Genomic DNA, 22,818 nt, shown 5'->3' with positions numbered 1-22,818 from the left:
AAACACATACAGATTTCCTACTGTCTAACTTGTATAAACAAGCAGTTTTGGCAGCAAAACAGAAGCCTACAGATCGAAATGTTTCCATAGTAATTGGGAAAAGCCAGATAGAGGAAGGGAAGAAAACTGCCATAAAGTTAAAAGGAGACTTTAGTGATGTAGAGGCAGGCTTTTGAAGGAGGATAGCTTGAAGAATATTAGCATGAAGGCAAGCAGTAGCTTGTTTTTGTGAGTAAAATCTACATAGGCGCATTGAAAAGCTAGACAGGAGCCTCACCTCTATCAACAATTAGGCAATTTATGTCTGCTCTGTGTGTTATTTTCAAGTCACACATGAATTCACCTACTAGTAAAGTTTTCAGCATCACAAATGCTACTGGATTCTTCTCTATAAATACATAAGAAGTCGCATTTATTTACACTGCTCACAAATCAAAAGAACAAAAATTGCAAAATATAATCTAATCCCTTAGGAGCACTCCTATGTTATGCTTACACTCAGTTTCGTGGAACTACATATCTCATATTTTCTCTCCCCTGCAGAGCGTACAGGGCTAAAAGTGTTTTTAAACAGAATACCTACAGACCTCCAAAGAGTGACATACTGCTGCGATACATTTCTTATCCATTAAGAGGACATACCGGGTACGCAATTATCATCCCCAAATATGCCCTCAACAAAAGAAATCATAGCCTGCTTTTAATAAGTCTTACTTTCTTTTGTGAGGAGTCTCTGTGCTCACTGAGTGATACCTCATAAGTTTCCTCTGGGGAACAGATGGTGATGTTTCAACAGGTACCAGAGATTCCTGGCTTTCCGTTGGCAAATGACTCAGTGTGTTTGCTCGCCTCCGAAAGCTTTGCTGAGGTAATGTAACAGACTGCTCAATGGGAGAATCATCTGCATCGCTGGAGAGATCACCCACTGATCCACTGGTCTTGACAGCATTTTCTGTAGGAAGTGCAGGAAGTCTGTCTTTCTCCTTTTCACACAATGGTGGTTCCTAGCAGTGCAAAAAAATAAGGTTATTAATATGTCGGTTTAAAATCAATCTTTGAGGTTGCAGTCCCATGTCACTATTCACATCCCATTGAGACCTGCTTCAAACTTGCATATTTTTATCATGATGGCTCACAGAAAGAATCTTTGATGTTTTAGGTCTTTGTTACTAATCATTTAAGTCAACAAATCACAGTCTCCATTTTAAAGAGAAAAAGTAATTTTGAGAGCAATTGTATTTTACAGTATGTTGAGTACAACTTGGTAGAAATGGGGTCAGAACAGAACAGATGGGCCAGGTCTGGGTAACAGTGACAGCAATGAAAAGGGTAGCATTGCAGAGTACTGTATATTTAGCATCCCATCTAACAATATAATATTCCTCTTGTCTATCTGAAGATTCACAGAAAGGACTTTAATCCTACGACCAGATGCCTGTTTCAGTCCAAAACCATGCATTTGTCATCATTCTCCACCTCATGTGTTTCTTGCAGAGTCGGCCATACTTTCAAAAACATAAGCCGAAAGAGCAGACTCTTGATTACCTGAAGTCAGGAGTCTGTAGGTGATGAGGCATCATAGCAGAATCAATAGCTGATCCACGTCTGCAGAGTGCTAGGCTGCCTCTAGGGAAGAAGGCTCACTGCTTCTATGCTGTTTGTTTATATTGTTTTATTCAGACTAAAAGCTTTCTAACCATGCAAAGGAGGAAATGACTCCATTCTTGTTTTAGTTTTATGTTTCTTATGAATGCAATCCTGCATTCACAGCATGTAGTTTCAGGGCTGAAACCAGCCAGATTGGGACCAGCAGCATGGTAATTACTGCATTTGTTTAGCTGCATGTTGTTGCAAGATTCAGATGATGTTATATAATATTTTATTTCACATATATAGACTCACGTGATAAAATACATACATACAAAATATATAGTTATATACAGTACGTGGTATTTCTAATTCAAATAGAGCCCCAGTTGCACTGCTCTTTTTTATAGCATGGGGAACAGAACAAAAGGCCTGAAAGCAGCTTGAAACTTCTGGAGAACAAAACCACAGATTTACTATGAGTCTCATCTTGTCAAAAAGTATGGAAATCTCCAGGGAAACTCTACAGATAACAGTATCTTATGTGTCACCATTGTATTGACACGTGACTCCTATTTCTGTTACCAGAGTAAACTGGGAAACTACTTTGTTCAAGTTGTCCCTCAGAGGACTCATACACATTCTAACATATGTAATATGTGAGAAATTATTTGGGTAATCACCTTGCAAATTCTAAAAAACTTAAATATTGCTTCAAGCTGGGGGAAAAAAAAAAAAAAAAAGAAAAATGAAAGGCAGTCTCTGATCCAAAAGTCTGCCTGCAATGAATGCAGCCGCATCACCCTGAGAGGGACTCGGCACACAAATAAAGACACACCCTACAGAGTGGCAGCAGGACAGGCAGGTAGGAAACAAAGGACATGCTTACCCCCCTACTCCATGATGCTGTTTTTATCATACTGTTTGGCTGTTCTGAGGTTTATTTCTTTTCACACAAGCAGTTAGCTTGTCTACTCCCAAAAAACAGAATCATAGAATCATGGAATGGTTTAGGTTGGAAAGGACCTTGAAGATCATCGAGTTCCAATAACCAAAACAAAATGCAAGATGTTAGAACAGAACAATTATACGAGCAGTTGGTAACCGCATTTCACACCTGACTAGTTGTTTCAGGGAATATTTCTGAAGTTTCTAAATATGTGCATTCACCCATTCACCCCAGGCTTTACTTACTTTATTTGTGCTGCTTAAGGTACTGGATGTGGAGCTGCCCAAATCCACAGCACCAGAACTGTCCAGCGGACCTCGGGCTTTACTGCCCTGGAGAGATAAAGCACACCAGCAGTGAAGATTATAATATATAGAATCATAGAATCACAGAATAGTTTAGGTTGGAAGGAACCTTGAAGATCATCAAGTTCCAACCCCCCTGCCATGGGCAGGGACACCTCCCACCAGCCCAAGTTGCTCAAAGCCCCATCCAACCTGGCCTTAAACACCTCCAGGGATGGAGCTTCTACAGCTTCTCTGGGCAAACTGTTCCAGTGCCTCACCACCCTCACAGTGAAAAATTTCTTCCTAATATCTAATCTAAATCTGCCCTCTTCCAGTTTGAAGCCATTACCCCTCCCCCTATCACTACATGGCCTTGTAAAAAGTCCTTCCCCAGCGCTCCTGTAGGCCCCCTTTGGGTACTCGAAGGTCACAATAAGGTCTATATATGGGGCACACCCAAAAGAGGTTTGTGTAGCATGGTCAGAATCTGTAATTTTCAAAGACAGTATCAAATTTTATTTCCTGAAATGCTTAAGAATAGCCTTTGCCCCTGTGAGAAACATAGGCTTCATTCAGGACAGTCACTGACATTTTAAAGGATCCTGTGGAATTAAAGAATTCTCACGGGCAATGGTGTGCTTTCCATGATATGTACATAACCACATATTGCATATATGTATTATTACTACTATTAAAATACCTTCTGTATTCCAAACAGGAAATTTTCATACTAGGTACTTCTTACAGATACAAAGAAATGAAAAGGCTGTCTATTACAATGGACTTAAAAGTATATAAACTTAACACACAAATGTAATTTCTGGTATTATCATTTTAATGCCTAAAAATCAGAAAGCATAAATATTTTTGTACAATCTTTTCAACAATATTTTTTGTATAATTTGACTAATGTTTTTACACAACCAAGAGAAATACCAAGAAACCTATTGATGGATTCTTATGTGCTAACAGAACTATGGAACTTGTATCTTCCTAACCTTAAATGGTATCTTTTTTTTTTCATGTTCTGAAGTTAAGGCTTACATTCTCTTTGATCTGTTATTCCAGGTAAAATATAAAATTTTATCATTATTCACAGTAGTGACTATTCTCTCCTTGAAGCTCAGACAAAATGTTTTGCCTCAGATATGTTCAAAACCAAGAACTTCCATCCAAACAGCCATGACAATGAAAATGCAACCAATATACAGCTGTACTTACTTGAAGACAGCTTATGCTAGTCAGGACAAACTGCCAAAAATTAGAACAGTAACCACTATAGTTAGTGTAACAACACTAACTTTACGTTTCACATCCCAAACACACCCACAGCAGGAGTTTATGGGGCTGAACTCTAGAAATCCTGGCTGCGAAGTAACAAGGGGACATATTCAGCTAAAAGTCCTCTCTACATGCATAATTATGGCAGCAAGAACATGCTTTTACCATCATTTGTTTTGTAGGAACAGGTTAGATAGGATGTCTGAAATAAGCTTGGAAAGCCTAGTTTTGTCACTGCAAGTTGCATGTCTATGAGCTAATAAACTGCACTAGATCTTGCTTCAGTTTAGCTGTTTGCGGATGAGAAATGAGAATGCCCAAGATCTGTTTCTTAATATTTGTTGTAGCGCATTCTGTCACAACTCTTTTTTTCTTTTTTTTTTTAAAGGGAGAAGGTCTGGGTTTTTGAAATCCTTTGTCAAGCAAAAGTCCTTCCAAGTCTCCTATTATTTTCGTCAGACTTTTTCTATGAGGTGCAAAACAAAGAATATTTGAATGAGAAGGCACTCTGTAGGTTTAGGTAGTGCTTAAACTTGACATCCGATTTGTTTTCTCAACTGCTGCTGTATATTTCCAGAAAATATTTTCAGCCATCTGTTCATGATAAACATTTTCCCAACATGCTTTCTTGGAGATCACTATGACATAGGAGTCCAAGTTTTTCCCACTGACAGGTATTGCCTGACACTGTTTACAAAGAATTTCACCTGATGTGATATTGCATAAATGCCTTCATATTCTTAGCGTCTTCTGAAGTTCTTTACACTCCTTGGCTTCAAATAACCTCTCTTATTTAAAAGTTCAGATGCCCTGTTATTCCCCAGTTCTGTGTCGCTAATAAATACTACCTCATTAGGAACGCTTAGTCAGTTCCCTAAATGTTTCCTTCTACATAAAGACAAGTGAACAATTATAATTACTTTTTTAATTTTCTAAATCCAAAAGAGAAATAAAACAATGGTTGCTTTCATAAGTTCTAATGCTCAACTTCATGTTAATTTTCTGAAATGCCTATATACACTACTTCTTATCTAGCAATTAGTTCACTTCTTCCAGCACTTGGTATTCTCTCTATCAAAGCCCTGCTTTGTTTTGTCGCCTTCTAATATATACCCTTAAATATTTTTTTGATGGTGCCTTTAATAACCACTTGGCTACAACCTGGAAGGATAACATATATGACTTTTCTATTATTTAAATAAATAAAACAATGGCATTCTGTTCAGAGGCAATAAACATGAAGATACTCACACGTGATAAAATACTTTCAAATGATTCTGTCAGAGATCTTTTTGCTTTGTTCTTTAACATATCTAGTCTGAATCTCGGAGCACTGCTGGGCACCTCATTTACAGCATTCTCAGCAGGTGGTTGTGAAGTCTGCAAGTGTTTAAAAACACAAATGTGAAATACTCAACAGCATAGAGCAGAATCTCAGTGAACAGTCAGTCTGAAAACTTCTGTAACCTGAATCAATACCTTCTTCTGGTGCCCTTGGCTTTTCATGCCTTTTTCTCCACTGAAGTTTAAAAATCTATTCTAACATAAGACTAGGAAATCTCTTAAAGGAAATGTGTTGAGTGTAGCAGCAAGCTTCAGAAGAATTGCGATTTTTATAGGGATTTGTGTCTGTGTTGACGGTTTTTCTTTAATGCCAAAGTACAATTGTATAAATTCTAAATGTTTAAGTGAAGAGATTAGATTTACTCTTCTTCAGCCAAGAAATTAATGAAAATTGATGAAGCTCATAATTAACAAGAACTCTCAAGTGTCTTCATTATATTAAAATGGGGCTTTCTAAGGGCCAGGAAGATTTATAACAATCTGACTCCTCTATGTATTTCACCAGTAGAAACACTTCCACCTTAAAGTTAAAGGTCTGTTCAGAGTTTTGCTTTTTAAATAAATACTTCAGTCCATTTTTAGTCCTTGTGAAGACTAGGGTAGCAAATACAAAAATGACACTACAATGCAAATATTACCATCCAAACCTAACACCTGCAGTAGAAACCAGAGCACAGTTTTCAGCATTATTTTTGGAGGTTCATCTTGAGGCTCCCAGGCACCATAGCCCTCTCTACCTGGCCCTAATTTCAGAGATCTGAAAGCTCCATCTATGTAACTATTAGTACGTGGGCAGCTAAATAGCATGTCATCACCATCATCAAATAATCCTGTCTAGATATAGTTTTGAAGCATCCTATTTCCAGTACAACACAGTTAAAGGCTTCTGTATTTTCTTTTTACCTTCACTCATTCTATCCTCAAAGGATAAATCAGATGCTGCCTGTTATTACGTTCTTATGGAAACACACTTATTTTGAAGGTCATTTTTGTTAAATGAGATCCATGTACTAGTATGACATTTAATTTTTTTCCTCCCCCAATTTAAATATTTTTTTTAAAAAGTGATGAAAAACACAAAAGGGAATACCTATGTGGAACAGAAGGGAACAGGGACATCAGGATAGCATGGGTTAATGATTATTGAGACAAATAATGCTGCCAGAGTACATGTTCAAAGGTATCTGCTATTACACAGCTCTGGAGATAAATTAGCATAACATTTTATATTTACTCTGATAAGATAAATGATGGACCGAGGGCAAGTCAAGTCTGTTTTTAGAGCACTGGCATCTTTGCAAGTGCCAGATTAACCAATTTTGGTTCCAGGAACTGAGCAAACAGACTGTAGCAGGCCTTAGGAATTTTCAAATCAAACTGAAGATGTATTAAGATATTATCTTGCTTCATATATCCCTATTTCCAAGCCATTCGGGACTGACAACTACCTGATAATCAGCTGTCATTAGGCCAAATAAAAATATTTCAGGTATGATGATAGAGGACCCCAGGTAAAGTTTCTTCCTGTCATGCCATAACTACAATGCTTTTTTCTTAAAAACATATTTCTGGTGAAATGCCCAAGACAAGAAATCAGAGAACAAAACATGCAAAGTTTTCTTCCTGCTTCCTCAGGGAGGTCAATAATTAGCCAGTAAGCCATAAAAGGAGAAGAGATTAACAAAGCAAACAAATAGTATTTGAAGACTCCCTGCTATTTCCCTAATTTCCTCAGGGGTCTGATTACTCTCCATATGCATTCATTTGCTAGTTTATATCACAAATGGCCAACAGCAGTCCTCACAATGGAATTACCAGCCAGCAGTGGTGGGACAGCCAAGACTTTTGAAAGGGTCAAATAATTAGAACTGAAGAGTTTCCAGAGAATGGGTGCTGATCCTCTTTTAAATACAAACCTCCTCGAGGTGTCTCCAGTCAGTTAGTCACAAACCAAGGCACCCAAAGTCATTAATCCCTTTTGAAAAAAATCTTAACTGTGCTGTATAAACAGCCAGTTAAACGGCACTGATGCAACCTGATACAGAATGAAAGGGAGCTCAGCTCTTTGGGAATGGATGGCAGTCTCTGCTGCTGTGTCTGCAGCAATACTTCTCAGCTACTCCTCCTTGAGGCCACTTCAAATAGTGCTTTGCACACAAGAAATAACTTCCAGCTCTCAAGTAAATGTAATGGCCTTCATCAAGGATCAAATCCAATGTGTTGTCAGGACACTGACTCACGCAGATAGCGGGATGGCAAATGCCACGGATCTGCTGAGAGCAATTACAAATTCATTATCTATTCTCTCACGTACATTGAATTTTCATTGTAGTGAGAAGAAAGAAACAACCAAATTAGTGGTCTACCTTGTTTGCATCTCTGTCTCCCAGGTCTAGAATCGGACTGTACCGGGTACCTCAAAATCTGAGATATGCCTGTCTTGGCACACGAGAATATCCTACAAATCATAAGCAAAACCAGTGTTCACCACTGCCTATAGTTTGAAGTTCCAAAATGCCAGTGATGGTAATTTGCCTTTCAAAATATCTAAAAATGGAATGGAAGATTTTTTTCCTGGATCTTCCTTACATGAACTGAAACTGGATGATTACTTACCTGTTTTGCATCTCCAACATGAACATGGTCCTTCTGTTTTTCCTCATACATGTTTCTCAAAACAGAGATAACCAACTCATTCTCTTTTTGATCATTTCTTGGTCTTAATTTCTTTAATTGAAAACAACAGAGTCATTAAACATTTGTATAACAGTTAGCAAATATTTACATTTTGTCACTGTCAATACATCCTTAGTGTAAGACCAAGTTTAACTTGGTTAATGCTACCACTCCAGTCCACCAGAGGACACCAGTGTCCCAGGCAAAGCAGCAACACCGCCAGAGACACTTGTCCTCACTTACTACATGTCAGAATGAAAGATAAAGAACAACTGTAGAGGTATCAAATTGCCACAATCAAATGAAGACTTTAAAAAAAGTATTTTTGCCAATTTGCTTTTGGTGTAAAGAAAACCAGAACACTGTAGTTCTGAGTTAGTAGCACACATGAACTACTGTCTTGCAGTGGAACCCTTCTCCTAGAAATCCTTCTCATTGAACACATCATTTTTGGGAAAAGACATAGGTATTTTAAAAATTAGCGCACAAGGTGAACACATTTGTCTCCGCTGCATTCTATTTAGATCTGAATTACTTCAAGAGAAAATGTTTTAAAAACAATTTATTATAGAATTTAATCCCAGAAACCTAACTTTTGAAAAGCATATGCTGTTTTAAGCCTATTGAGGCAGAAGATACAGTATGATTTAGCTAATGCCAGGGTAGCACATCAAATTAATAAAAATATCCTTAGAAAGACAGTTATCTAAAAATGAAAATCACGGTTACAACATATGGAGCTGTAAGAATGTGACAACTAAAATTTCAGGCAGTCCAACTCAAAAAATCAGCTGAAAAAGATAGGCAGGAGATACATACTTTACCCTTGGTTTTCCCAAGTTAATAGTTTGCAGACTCTCACCAGAAGCAATTAACAGTTTCCTGTGACTACCAGAAGCTTTAGACTGTTAAATGTGTGCAGAATACTAAAAGGCAACAGTGCCAGCTAGCTGCTGTATACTAAAATTACCTAGCTTATGGAATCGCTCCCACAGAGTAACTTCCAAATTTGGTACTGAATGATAAACTGCCACATGGAAACACACAAAGAGACTGAAATGACTCAATAGAGGAAGGAAACGTTATTTTCAAAAAAGTCTGAAATTTCCTAATCTTCAATAGAGTGCCAAGCCCAATGACATTTCCTACAATATTCACCATCTGTCTTAAACTGAGCTATGCTTTCCTCTGTGCTAAAACGGATTTCATTCAGAAGACAGAAAGTTAAACTTTTATAGGTAGTTTGACAAGTATTAAGATCTAGGATAAATTTTAGGCAGGAAATTTTCTGATCTTGGAATGTTACAGTAATTTGTTTTGGTCAAAGTAACAGTTGAATGTTCTCACAGTACAAGTTACTGCCTCGACCCATAAAAAAAAGTGTGCAGTTTTACTCAGTGCGAAGTCAAAATTTTCATGGAAAACAAGTAGTATTAGGGGAGTAAAAATGAGTAAAATAAGCCATTTTCATCAAAAGACAAGCTTTTCACAGCTCTGGAAAAATAATTATATTGAAATTAAAGCACAAGGTGATTAACAGTCTACTAAATAAAGATAATGAATAATAATAAAAAAACCACAACTTTTGGTGCTTCACACTAACGTTAGCAAAAAACATCAACTGCTTTAAAATCTTGTAGGAAACAAAAAGCTTACCTTAACCTCTTCAAACACAGAGGCCTGCTCCTGGTTATTTAGTGTTGTTAGATGCTTTTGTAGTTCTATTTTAGTCTTAGAAGGGTGTAACCCTACCAAGAAGAACAAAAAAGAATAAATCAGAGGATCAAATTTGTCAGAATTAATCAATCACATAAATATGCACACAATGTAAGCCAAAGCTCATCAGTTATTTGAGCTGACCCATTGCATTGATTTCATAACAGGGCATTAGAAAGAACTCTAGGTTAATTTAAAGCTACTACTGAACTCATGTCTTTAAAATGAGGGACATGAACTCTGCAACGAGGAGATTTACTGAGCACAGACTAGGATTATACTCTTAGCTGAAGATTCCATTATCACACAAGATAAAATGAACCCACAACCTACTGCATTTTAGCAGACTGCTATGTCGGTGTTTTAGGCAGTACTGCTTGGATTTTACTTGCGGTATAAATATAATTTCCATTGCTTTTCTCCAATTTTTATGCCTTGGCCTCTTCTGAAAAAGGAGTGTATTTATTGCCTGTTAGTGAAGTTCTTGCTGAAAACATTTACTGACAGTCTAAAGCAGACTACCCTCTCATTCAGATTATTTTTTTCTGCTCTCATCCTGGATTAAATTCTTTTCCTCTATTTTCTCTGGAAAAACAGCAAACCATGAACAGTATTTTGTACTTCAGTTTCTGATCATGGCATTTCTCCTTCAGAAACAGACAATATGATTAACCAGATGGCACAATAAAGGCATTAAGAAATCACTTGCCTTTAAGAAATTTCTCAAAAATCATAGCTAGCTGAAGACCAAAATAGAGTGAAAAGTAGTTTTGGAAGTTCTCCAGTTTCATCAAATTAATACTAGATAGGTTTTAGTCCAACAAGCTACTGCCACGTGATCTGACAAGCTGCTGTTGCCCTTTATTCACCCCAGACATTGCTTAAATGAACAAAACCTAACTGTGAAATTTGCTGAAATGCAAAAAGGTTTTTTTTGGTCTTGAACTTGTTTTCTGGGAAACAACTACAATTCCAACTGCTGCATTTTCATGAAGGAGCATAGATCAACACCACAAACATGCATATTAAAAGCTCACTGTTAGGTTCACGTTTGGTGGTAGCGTAATGCCAGTATCTATGTGGATTCAATCGGACAGCAGGTCATAGCTATTGCAGCACATATTCTTGAGAAGTTCCTTAGCTACAATCCTCTGCATTTATAAGGCTAATAGAGCCAAGCTAGCGGCAATTCAGTAATATTTAGACTCTTAATTAGTTTTCAAAAATACAACTAAAATACAAGAAAGGAGCTTTGCTTTTGTTAGAAAATTCTTATTACAGAAAACTTTACATTGCAGCCCTTTAAATAAAAAGACTGACTTTCAACCCTCCATCCCAAGTCCCAAGCTCTTTTTAAGTATTCATTTCCTTAGACTTCCACATGTTAGATTGTCCCCCAGTAATCCACATGTTAGATTGTCCCCCAGTAAAACTGTTAGAAAAAAATATTCAACTAGAAAGTTCTTTAAACCTCACCTTCTATCTTTTCACAGAGTTTATGCAAGCTTTGCATAGGACATCCTTCACAGAGCTGGGGCTGTGCCTTGGAAGTTTGCTGCACAGCAGCTACAGTGAAAGCCTGTTTCAATGTCATCATGATTTCATCAACCTGAAAAGAACAGAGTGCAAAAAAACAGAATTTCACTCCTCCACTGAGTTTCTGTTTTCCTTAACACAAACACAATAGGCTTTTAGAATGATACTGCCGCTTGTTTGGAAATGTGCTTATGATTAAAAGGAAAAGCTGCTCCCGTGCCATTCCTGCGCACAAACACACAAGCAAAACAAAATTCACCGTGAGGTCATCTCTCTTCCAGGCCACCCAATTTTATTACTGTAGTCTATAAAAAGCTACCACCTCTATCTAGAAACCTTTTCTTGTCTGTGATAAGAAAAGCTTGCTGCAGTTGTGACACACCGGCCTGACCTAGAGCACAGTAGTGTAGCCCTGATTTCCTTAACAGGTACAGTGTGAAAAAACCCTCTTCCAAAAAAGAGGCATACAGTCTAACTTAGTTCGTGCAATGAAAGGAAGTAGTATGGGATTTTAAAGGTGATTTTAACTTCTGCTTTCAAAACAAATTAAAAGTTCCTTTGCAGACTGCTATGCTAGTTACCTTTTTGAAATAACTGTATTTCTGAGTGGAGCAGGATTTGAAGACATTCAGCTAAATAGAGAGTATGGAGCAATAGAAAACTTCTAGGGCCTAATATTCTATTAGGCTCTTTTTAAATTTTACTTACCAGTGCTTCATCTGTACACTGAAACACGTAGCAAACAAAGTGGAAGCCTCCATTTTCTGAAGACTCTCTGCAGATGAACCCAAAGTGATCCACATGTCTAATTCCCTAGCACAAAAACAACAGTAATGAAGCAGTCATATTTACTTTCAATGTTTTGTACCTGTATTTTTTCCAAGAACAAAAGCAGGAAATGCCCAACGGCATTACAGATAGGTCACGTATCTCTATTCCACTGCATTAAAGTCATCCAGCCATTAAAAATCTATTCTGTTGTAGAACCTATTACTTCATGAATCTTTTAAATTTCACTTAAGTCAGAGGTTGTTTGTTGGGGTTTTGAATTGTTTGTTTTTTGGTTTTTTGTTTTAATGACCAAATTATAATAGATACATTGGAAAACACAGGGATGAAGAAATACTATTCAAGATATATTTTACTCAATATTGAAAATAGGAGGGGGAAAAAAGCTTGCTCTGTTTTCTCTTTTGCTTAAGCAGTCAACAACTGCTCTACATTTCTAAGAGCAAGTCAAAGCAATAATGAAAAACGGATAAACAATCTTTTCCATCTAAAGAAAAGCTTGGCTAGTTAAAAAATGAAAATGGTTAAATATCTTACTTAAAGATCACTCACGGAAGCATTTATTTCTCCTAAAAGGCATGCAAATTCCGGCACAATCTACTTGCAGCAGCAGATAAACTGTACTTCCTGGTGAAATGCTAAGAAGGTTTTTTAATTGCTGGGAATTTTTTTGTTTTACGAAAAGACTTTCAGATGAGTAGAGTTAGGTGACCCCAGAGCACGTCTCCTCTGTGCACCATTCTTGGTTAAAAAAAAAAACACAAAACCAAACATATGATGATGAATTACATGCACAGTGGTAGAGCCTGTGTATAAAAATTCAATTAAACCATTTTACTACCTACAAGCTGTCGTGGCACAACAATATTAACATCTTGTAAAAAGAGGCAATAAACTGTTGTATCAAAAATCATAATGATGAATCACAGTAAATCAGAAATTTCAGTAACATTTAAACAATCTGAAGATGCCAAGCAGGACTTTGGTTTTTTTTTTTTTATTGTTTTGTTGGGGTTTTTTTCCCCATTGTTTTGTTGGGTTTTTTTTCCCCCTTTTCCTTGTTAGCACAGCAAGATATCACTCTCTTTTTTTTTTTTATCATGAAGAAAACATTTGAAAAAAAAGCATTTAAAAAACATAAAAAGTGAATACTTCTATAAGCCAGAATGGCCCAGTGTCCCAACAAAGAACATGCTATTAGCATCAGATATCCTTAAGGAACCTGAACAACGTTGTCTTATCGTTTGAAATAAACCTTCAGAGCATGCCAGCTGAATGAAGGAAAATAATTCAACGTATATGGAGACACCTGGTTTATTGAGGTGTGACAATTACACAGATAACAAAGGCTTTATTACACAAACTTCAGGCACTAATATGTCATGAGAACAAAAAGATCAGAAGGACATTCAGATGATGTAAAGCCTGCAGTTTCTCCAAGTCTAGCTCCATTAGTTGTCCAGGCTAAGCATTTTAGGAGGTAGCTATGTGATAAAGCAAGGCTGATGCAACCCACAGACTCTCTCCCTCCATCATCCACATCAGAGACATGTACAGAACATGCTAAGCCCTCTCTGTAACCCCCCAGCCCATGCTGCTTCTTCTGAAAGCCCACTTCTCCTGAAAACCCAACTGCTACGGTAGAGGAAGCCCAGCTAGGATCATGGTCCTGCCCACAAAACTGCAAGGCACCAGGAGCTGGCAAACCCTCTTAGCTGTTTCAGATCAGCTAATTTAGATACTGTCCCAGGACCACATACTTCTTTCTGCCATGACTGATTGGGCATTCTGTAAACAAAGTACTGATTCTGATCTCCCTTACAATTTAACTCAGGTGCCTTCAAGAAAAGATTATTAAAGTTCTTGTATGATTAAGATGAGTCCATAAGATTGTTCTGTCAAGTCTTCTGAAATGTGCATACTTAGGGAAAAGCCCTCTGTACCCCAATACCAACATTTGCCCAACTGACATAACATTCACCCAGCAACACGTTCTTCAGACAGGAGGGGAGAATTCAATGAGAATCTCACTTCTACTGCTTTGAGAAGCACAACCGTCTGCTGACCTTCAGGGCAAGTCACAAAGTCTACCTAACTAGCTCCTGCCTAAGGAGATGGCCTAAGGGAACACGGGGATAAAGATTTTTCTGTGATCTGAGAATTCTCTTCAAAGTTCTTAATCTGACAGCATGCAAACTACTTATTGTTTACTCTGAAATTTTCAGAATAGGTACCTGTATGTTTAGTGATGAAAGCTACCCTCACCAAATTAAAACCCAAAGTAATTTATGAAAAAAAGAGTCCCCAAAAGCTATAAGCAAGTAACAGCAAATCATATTCCCTATATTTAAAAATGGGTAAATAAACCTACTGCAAAAAATTAAAAAAAAAAAAAGTTTTGCCCAACATCAAGACCAGAGCCTGTGATGCACTGAGTAGACCTGCGCTATGCAAGTATGCCAAGTGAAGAATAGTTTGTAGTGCAAGAAAGAGTGGCAAAATTCACATCCTGGTATACTAGATATTATTCTCATCCACTTATTCCCCACAGCACAAACAAGCATTGCACTGGTTTAATTCAAGGTGAATTTTTAGTTAAACTAGCAAGAACATCCATTCCTCAATAAATGTAAGTTTATTTATATAATTACAGTTCAGGTTAATTTCTCAGAGGTTTAAATTAAAATGATACATAACAGGTTTTAAAGGAATTACGTGTTCTCTAAGGGCTCTACCCTAGTTTAATGACTTAAATTCAATTTCCCCATTGACTTAAACTGAATCAAATCTGGTACACAGACAAACTAAATACAAATAATGCCCTGCAGGACAGAAAATGGCTAGGTTTTTTTTTGATGACACTTCTTCATTAACAAAAGCAACTGGTCTATGAAATGTCTTTATGGACAGTTGTTTCAGTTTGCAGACAGATATTTGAGCAACTCTCAAAGGAGAGTCCTCCGCTCCTGTACGCAGGATCCACGGGCAGTTAGTGCAGCTGCTCATACAGCAGTGCTGTAATTGCCCGAGCTGTCCCATGTCCTTGATGTGACAGTGACTACTGTGCCCTCACAACGCTGAGCCACTGCGGTAGCTGAGTGTGACTCACACGCCCACGTAACCTGCGTGATACCACTACTGCATCTTCACGTGTGTAAGCTGCATCTCTTTCAAAACATCAACACTCGAAATAAGTCATTACATAAATTGCACCCTCACGTAAGCCATGCAAAATCGAAGTCAGAGCCATGAAAAAGAGAAGCAGAAGTACAGGGAAGCAAACTCTGTGGCCTAAGGAACAGGGAATAATAGTGAAAGAGGAGGCTTGGAAACATGCTTGCCCTCAGAGCATCACATGCACTACCTCTGCATGGCAGAGAGTTGTCTCCTCTTATACACATGCCACTTACTTCAAAAATACATTTTTTTCAAGAGTGTATTTTTCACATAACTCTTACATATTGTTTTCCTCCTTTTGTTATCACTTCTTGAAAAATATGGCTCCGAGAATCCCAGATTTGCACAACTGTGAATCATGCCTGCTGAAATCTCAAACCAGAGCTGACCAGGGTGTTCGAAGAAATGCTTTACTCTGAGGGTGGTGAGACACTGGAACAGGTTGCCCAGAGAAGTTGTGGAGGCCCCACCCCTGGGAATGTTCAAGGCCAGGCTGGATGGGGCTTTGAGCAACCTGGTCTGGTGGGAGGTGTCCCTGCCCATGGCGGGGGGACAGGAACTCGGGTGATCTTTAAGATCCCTTCCAACTCTAACCATTTTATGACTCTAGCTCATATTATTCATCCACCACAGATAGAAGTGAGTCTTTATCTCAGAAATTACAATGTAAAACATGAGAAAAGAATGACGGTTTTATAAAATTGTCGATTAACTAGCAACTTGTCAATGGCAATTACTGACACTGCCGGGGTGAGAATCCATTTGAAATGCTAGGAGAGAGGAGTACATGAGCATTCACAAGTGGAGAATATTTAAACAACAAAAAAAAAGAGAGAAAGAATATACTGCAGTCTTACCTGAGAACAAAAGGATATTTCTTTAAAGCTTTTTTCAATTGCTACTTTTTTTGTGTCAGGACTGATAAGGTAAACTTCAGACTGGCCAATCTAAAAGGAGCAAAATAAATAGCAAGATGATAACAAGTAACATTACACTTTCTTTTGTCTCGTTCTAAAAATGTTTCCTGAACATAAATCTAAATTTTTTTTCTACCTGTAATTTTAGACCAATTAGTGTATTATTACCAGAGAAAGAGAGAATACTAAAACAACATTGATTTGGCATTCAGAGTTGTGCACATTACTGAACTGAGGTTTAGTTTCAAATATGAGACAAGGGACTGAGAATAGCGTTTAATTAGATGAGAGTAATATCATACCACAAGTTACTTTGTACTGAGAAAATATACTTACACTCCCTTTTCTTATTTTCTGCAGGCTTAGCACATACCACGTTCCCAACAGCTACACAATTAAATTGTCCTAAAATTTAAATCCAAGAGTGTGGCTCTTCCTGTATTCCACCTAATTATTTTTTGGAATTTATTTATTTGTTTAAGACACACATAGCATTTAATTTAAACACTTAAACTATAAACACGAGCTTACTGGAGTATATTTTCTAACTTAATTTAATCTGTAGGCCATTTAAACAGCTGTGATCCAAAAGCTAATGCTAACTTTTGATGGGCAAAGGGCATTTTTAGGGTGGAACTATTGTTTTCAATTTTTCAGCTTCTGGCAACATCTTTGCAACACTTCAACAACCATAATTTAAATTCCTCATAGTTTCTAGCACACCAAAAAGCCTACAATGGACAAGTCTCATATCAGATTTTAGAGAAGATGAGTGGAATCTGAAGCCATTCACGAGCATGACTTAGACAAACCTGCTGAAGCTTCAACCACTACCAAATCCCGAAAGACTGACATAATAACATCAGCAGCACCAATATATCTGTAATTTCTTAAGAGGGAAGGGGGAAATCCTGCATGTGAATGGACCAAGTGAGATGTGCCACCTCTGCATGTCTAAAAATGGTCCTGTGCATTCACCTTCCACCTCTTCTTTCACTTCAACCAGTCACGACGATTTTCCTCAACTCCTTGCTGGTTTCCTTGTATTGTCCCTGGGGCTGACCTCACACGTGTTCACGGGGTTATTCCTTCCAACACCTACTCAGCAGCCGCCTCCTGCTCGCTGCTGCCTTCCCCTCCCTGCAGCGAGGGGCTCCTTCTTAGCTCAGCCCCACACACCCCTTTCACACTTGGTCCCAGGGCAGGAGGGATCATTTGAAGCCAACTGAGCAAGGACAAAAAACCCAAACAACACACCCCTCTCCTCCCCACAAAATACAGCCAGGAGAAAAGCTTAAAAATAAAATCCCCCAAATACTAAGAAATTGGCTAGGAAAGCCGTTCTTCAGGAAGAGATACCAGAAGCAGGACTGTCTTAACCAGGTGAGGACAGTCAGCAGATAATTCACCTGAACATTTTTCACACCTCATACACCAACCAACCTCTGCCGCAGTGCTGCGGAAAATCCAAGTAAGGACTTTTAACTGAAAAAATACAAACAAATTTTCTCCTCTGGATATAAAGCTTCTTTTAAGCGTTTCATATGTAGCCACACACAAACCGATGAGGAAAGGTGAAGACTGCTGCATGCACACCATGACTCGTACATGCTGAACACAGGGGACGGCTAATCAACAAACTCAGCTCTGCCACGAGCTTGTGGGTACCGGAGGCACAAACCACAGTTACTTCAATTTCTTATATTCAGCTGAATTTAGACTGGCTGAACAGCAAAAGAATACTAAACAATATTTTCCCAGGCAAAAAGCAACCCAAGATAGAAAGCCAGATCGGCAGAGCCCCGCAATTTGGAAATGAGCCTATCAGCAGGTGACTGACGTTCTATACAGGCTGAAGCTGCGTGTGTCTTTGAGAACTGTTGCATCTATTTAATATAAATTAAAAATGCACTCACCGCAGTAAGACCACGTGGACCTAAGCAGTCCATCTGTAGTCTCCCTATTTCTAAAATATGTGTCATGAATTAATAATGGAGTCGGGTTTCGTTCAAAAATTAGGCATTATCATAAAATGCATCTATATTTTCTGTGTGAAATATGTGCTTGGGGGAAGCAGGTAAACATGGAATTATTATTCCTGGAGCACAAAAGTTCTCTCCACCTCCTTCCAGTTCTCTCCCTGATGCCAGCCTGCCACGACTAAACAGAAGTTTTAAATCAGGTATAGCTGACTACACCTCTTTCTGTGTGTTCCTTTTTACTGACATAACACTTTGGCAATCCTTCTTAAAGCAGCACTTCTCTTTCCCCCTCCAAAACACCTGCTGTAACTGCACCCACTCCACTCTCTTACTGTCCTTAAAAACTCCCAGCCCCAACAGCAGCCAAGATGACCTTACAACAGCCAGCCATTGCAATACCAGCTCCAGCTTTGCATTATGTTCATAAAATACAAGATATATAAAATATGTTCTATAACTTATCCATCATAAGCATTGTTAAGAGGAGCAAGTAACACATTCCTTACGTGTTTCTCAGGTCTTGAAAGACCCTTTTGCTGCTCACCTATCAAGGCTAGGACATTGCTAGCCACATAAAAGCAGGACAAGAGTAGAGGCAGGTGTAGAGTAGCCTGGGAAGTTAATACACTTCTCCATCATTACACCGACACGTTGGCTGCAGGAATACCTTCATGAATTACACTGCTTATCATTGGACTTAAAGTCTACTCACCCCCAGTCATGGTTCAGTCCTTCTGCTCTAGTTACAGGTAACCCATTCACCTCGAAATTTATTTCTGCTGTTCCTAGTTAATGTAATTGTACGTACCATTTTGCAACTGTATAACTACCTACTAACTTGCTGCAGCTTTCTAAAAGCTGTCTTTAGAAGCCAAATGTTTCAGGTAGTACTGTTTTAAACTATTTATTATAAACCTATTTTGACTACATAAAACAATTTACACTGACTGGTAATGCTCTCTAGAGAAATAGGCAAGTTTAAATTAAGCTCTGTTAATTGCAATTAAGTTATTAAAGAAGTAACTGTGATCTTTCAGAAAATCTGCTTTGGTGTTTGCCAGTCCAAACTCCAAGATGTGAAAACGCCACCAAGGGCTGCAAATCTTGCTTTACCGTAAACAACATCGTCCGGTTTTCTGCAATGTCTGTTGGTTGCACAACACTGTGTCCATAGATAAGTTGACTTTTTAGGTTCAGTGAAATTGCATCTTCTTCAAAAGACCTGACAAAGCTGTTACTCCTCTGGCCCCCCTCTTGCAAATCCTTCTTAAAAGCAAAGGAACGAAGCCCAGGCTGAGAAAAAGATTTCCTAATTGGCCTTTTCTCCTCTTCTTCACTGACCAAGGGCTGGAAGACAGACCGAAACTTGTTGCTGAAAGAGAAGCCTCCAAAGTTATTGGCAGTTTCATGTTGTTGGGACAATGAATTGAAATCTGATTTTTTTATACAGCTTGCACGATTAAATTTCTCAATGCATTCATCTATAAGTGCTGGAGGTGCATTTTTATGTGCTACTGTCACCCGTCCACAGAACAGCACCTCAAACTTTTTGGCAAAAGGATCTTCAACATCTGAGAGATTATTCTGAAACTCTTCTTGACGAGCAATTTTTCCAGCTTGTCGAATAGAGCTTATAATCTCAGGCACCTACAGGAAGGGAAAAAAAATACACAACATTAGCATCTAGTGCTTTATAACAAACAAATTGCAACTCTAAGAGGTGCTCCCTGCTGTTATTTTTCTGGAATGGCTAGTTTGGTTTTGTTTTCTGAAAGACCAGTTGAAATGATCTTGTATTTGTCCAACAGACACATTATGAAAGTTAAACACTGACTAGATGAACTCCTGGCAGGGAGACAAATGAGCAGTTCATCATCAACGCTTTGTCAAAAGAGCTTCATCTCTTGTAATGCTGTGTGTTTTCAGTAAAACTTTTGCACCTGAAGGAACCAGTATCAAATGACAAATTCAAACTCAAAATGAAAGCTAAAAATACTTCAGAAAGTGTAAGAGAAGCCACAGACTAATTAATTGGGAAAGTTATTTAATCTCTGTTATTTTTCACTCCCTTCTTTTACTCAAGTATTCCTGTCATGTAGATTATGAGTCTCTTGCAAATTTGCTTTCAGCTTCATAATAGCATATCACATTGTTATGGCAGTTTGGCGTTTCAGGTGTTTTTCTTTAACTGTAAGTAGCTGTGTTTTTAAAAGAAATTTATTCATTATTTTAGATGTTCATTTTTATTCTACTATCCTACTTGACACTCTCAAATAATCTTACTTCCACATACAGTATCACTTGCAGGGCATCTGTATGAGAGAGCAGTCTGTTATAGCCCACAGATGTTGTAATTATAAACAAAACCCAAACCGCCATCTGATATATTTTAAGTAACAGTAAACGGTCACAGTTTCTGATATGGTTACAAGGTATGAACACGCGTATGCTATTTGGTAAACTGCTGCAAGGCCAGTGCTGGGTTACATCCCCCTGCTTTGACTGGCCTAGGAGATTAAGGTGCTTCTGCAGCACGTGCTGCTGCCCTAACAACAAATGCAGGGCCACCATCTCTGATTACAACAGATAAATCTGCCAACTTTCTAATTCCCCCAAATTACTTTCAGAAAAATCCATGCTAAGCGTGCCAGTTTCCTGACAAAATAAATTGCCTCCGTCAAACATTGACTGGAGTTTGCTGACAAGTATTTGGTTGCGGATAGTACAGAAGGAAGTCTGGGAGCAGCAGACAAACAGCAGCCCAGAAGAACCATCTCCTGTACGAGCAAAGGCCTCCCTAAACCTAACGAATGCTTCAGAGACACGACCTCTGTCTTTTCCAGACATTTTTATGGTTATCTAATGCCTAACGCAATAATGTACATAAACCAAGAGCGGAAACAGGAAAGGACTTAAGAGGGAAAAAAAAAAAAAAAAAAAAAAGGTTGACCAGTGAAAACTGAATTTCACGATTCTGAGTGCTCAGCAGGATTCTTTTTATAGACAAGAAAACACCGATATATAGATATGGATAGACAGACAGATACTCACATGCACATAGCTAGTGGATTTCAGACAATAAGTAAGGGATTACAAAATAAATAAATAAGACAACTCAGGAAGCATTACCTCACCCTTGAGCACAAGGCATGAGTCATCAGCTAATCACCAGCAAAGACCATGGGGGAGAGGTAAGAAAAGCAGGGTCATGACTTCAGAACTCTGTTCTTGGCTATGTCACGAACCAGCCAGAAAGCCTTGGGCTCGGGCTGTGTCATGCCTAACTTTTTAATCATACACAAGGAGAATGCAAGTGTATAATGAATTTTTATTACCTCAAATGATACACATTTGGTCCACAGTGAGCTCAAGGTTCACCTCACTTTCATTTACCTAATGGTCCTTCAAAGAACCAATCTTTAGTCACACAACATATCAGGATGACAGTGAAATATAAAACTTTGTTCTACTCATATTTCAAACTGCATTTTCTAATAAACACATTTCACTCTTGTGGGAGTGTCCACACTCACCAGCAATAGGCAATTTTACTCCTGAGTTGCCCAGAATATACGCAGAGACCTGCGATCCCATTTCTGCTTTTGCTGAGGCTGCAGAGGGGACAGCGAAGGAATGAGGTGTTTTCTGGAAAACACTCATGTCGTCACAGCCACGAACATCAGCTCTCACCCAGGCAAAGAGCGCCACCACCTCAGGCAGGGTTAAGGTCCCCCAGCACCACCCCTGCCGACGACTATAAGGAGAGTTTCCAGCAGCGCAGGTGCTGCAAGGGATACAGCTCAGCTGAAGCCCAGACAAGGCATTGGAGATCCATCACAGATGCAGGGTTATTGAATTTGATTTTTTCAATGTTTTTTTTTGTTATCAAACGCCTTGGAAATTGACAAAATTTCAGCAGTGGCTGGACTTTACATACGGGACAGTGGTTAAGAGAAAGACACTACATCTCACAGAATGACTTTGCAATAGATAGTAAACTTCATGTTTGAGGAGACCTAGCGGGTCTGTTGATGAGAACCAAGGGGAGTTTATTTATTTATTTATTTTCACACATGCTAAGGCTTGAATTATGTCATTTATAAGTAACAGCTGGCTTCCCTGCCACACTTACTGAAAAACACTGACTCCTCTGTCCCTGCTTATTAACCTAAAAAAATTCACAGCCTGTTAATATCATTTTATTACTTCTGATTAGGCAATTGATGCAGTATTGCTTTACCAGAAGCAGCAAATTGCCACCTCGGTTTCCTGTGACCCTTACGTATGTTAAACATTAATCTCTTTAAAGACAAGATGCCATGACAAATGAGAAAAAAAAAACCCACCAAAATACATATTTCCCTGGAGCTGTCCTTGGCCTGATCGAGATCTGTGCTCTTTTCATCTACCTGTACCATTCCAGGCCTTTTATGCAAGTATCTAGAAACAAAGAATCCTCACACTCCTGCGTGTTCTTTGACCCTGGCTCCCTCAGCAAACAGAGGCTTGGATGCTGAGCCCGTAAAGATCAAGTAAACATGAGTTAAAAAAAAAAAAAAGAGAAAAAGAAAAAAAAA

General features: G+C 38.4%; 1 protein-coding gene across 4 annotated transcripts in view; it reads right to left on the bottom strand.

Moving 5' to 3' along the window:
- The window catches only part of TBC1D1 (TBC1 (tre-2/USP6, BUB2, cdc16) domain family, member 1), a 110,200-nt gene that overhangs the window by 41,701 nt on the left and 45,681 nt on the right, over positions 1–22,818 (bottom strand). For 2 of the 4 annotated variants that reach the window (XM_009886816.1, XM_009886817.1), the window contains exons 2-10: positions 19,355–19,888; positions 16,200–16,289; positions 12,085–12,189; positions 11,317–11,449; positions 9,781–9,872; positions 8,065–8,175; positions 5,356–5,484; positions 2,782–2,868; positions 715–1,004 (exon numbers count right to left, since the gene is read on the bottom strand). In XM_009886816.1, coding sequence (XP_009885118.1) covers positions 715–1,004; positions 2,782–2,868; positions 5,356–5,484; positions 8,065–8,175; positions 9,781–9,872; positions 11,317–11,449; positions 12,085–12,189; positions 16,200–16,289; positions 19,355–19,888 — 1,571 coding nt within the window. Of the gene's footprint in view, positions 1–714; positions 1,005–2,781; positions 2,869–5,355; positions 5,485–8,037; positions 8,176–9,780; positions 9,873–11,316; positions 11,450–12,084; positions 12,190–16,199; positions 16,290–19,354; positions 19,889–22,818 lie in introns of all 4 variants that reach the window. The other 2 variants (XM_009886819.1, XM_009886818.1) reach the window with 2 other exon arrangements.

The sequence above is a fragment of the Charadrius vociferus genome, unplaced genomic scaffold (genome assembly GCF_000708025.1).
Source record: "Charadrius vociferus isolate BGI_N301 unplaced genomic scaffold, ASM70802v2 scaffold186, whole genome shotgun sequence".
NCBI lineage: Eukaryota > Metazoa > Chordata > Aves > Charadriiformes > Charadriidae > Charadrius > Charadrius vociferus.
The sequence above is the reverse complement of the archived record's forward strand: the minus strand, read 5'-3'. Positions and strand labels throughout refer to the sequence as shown.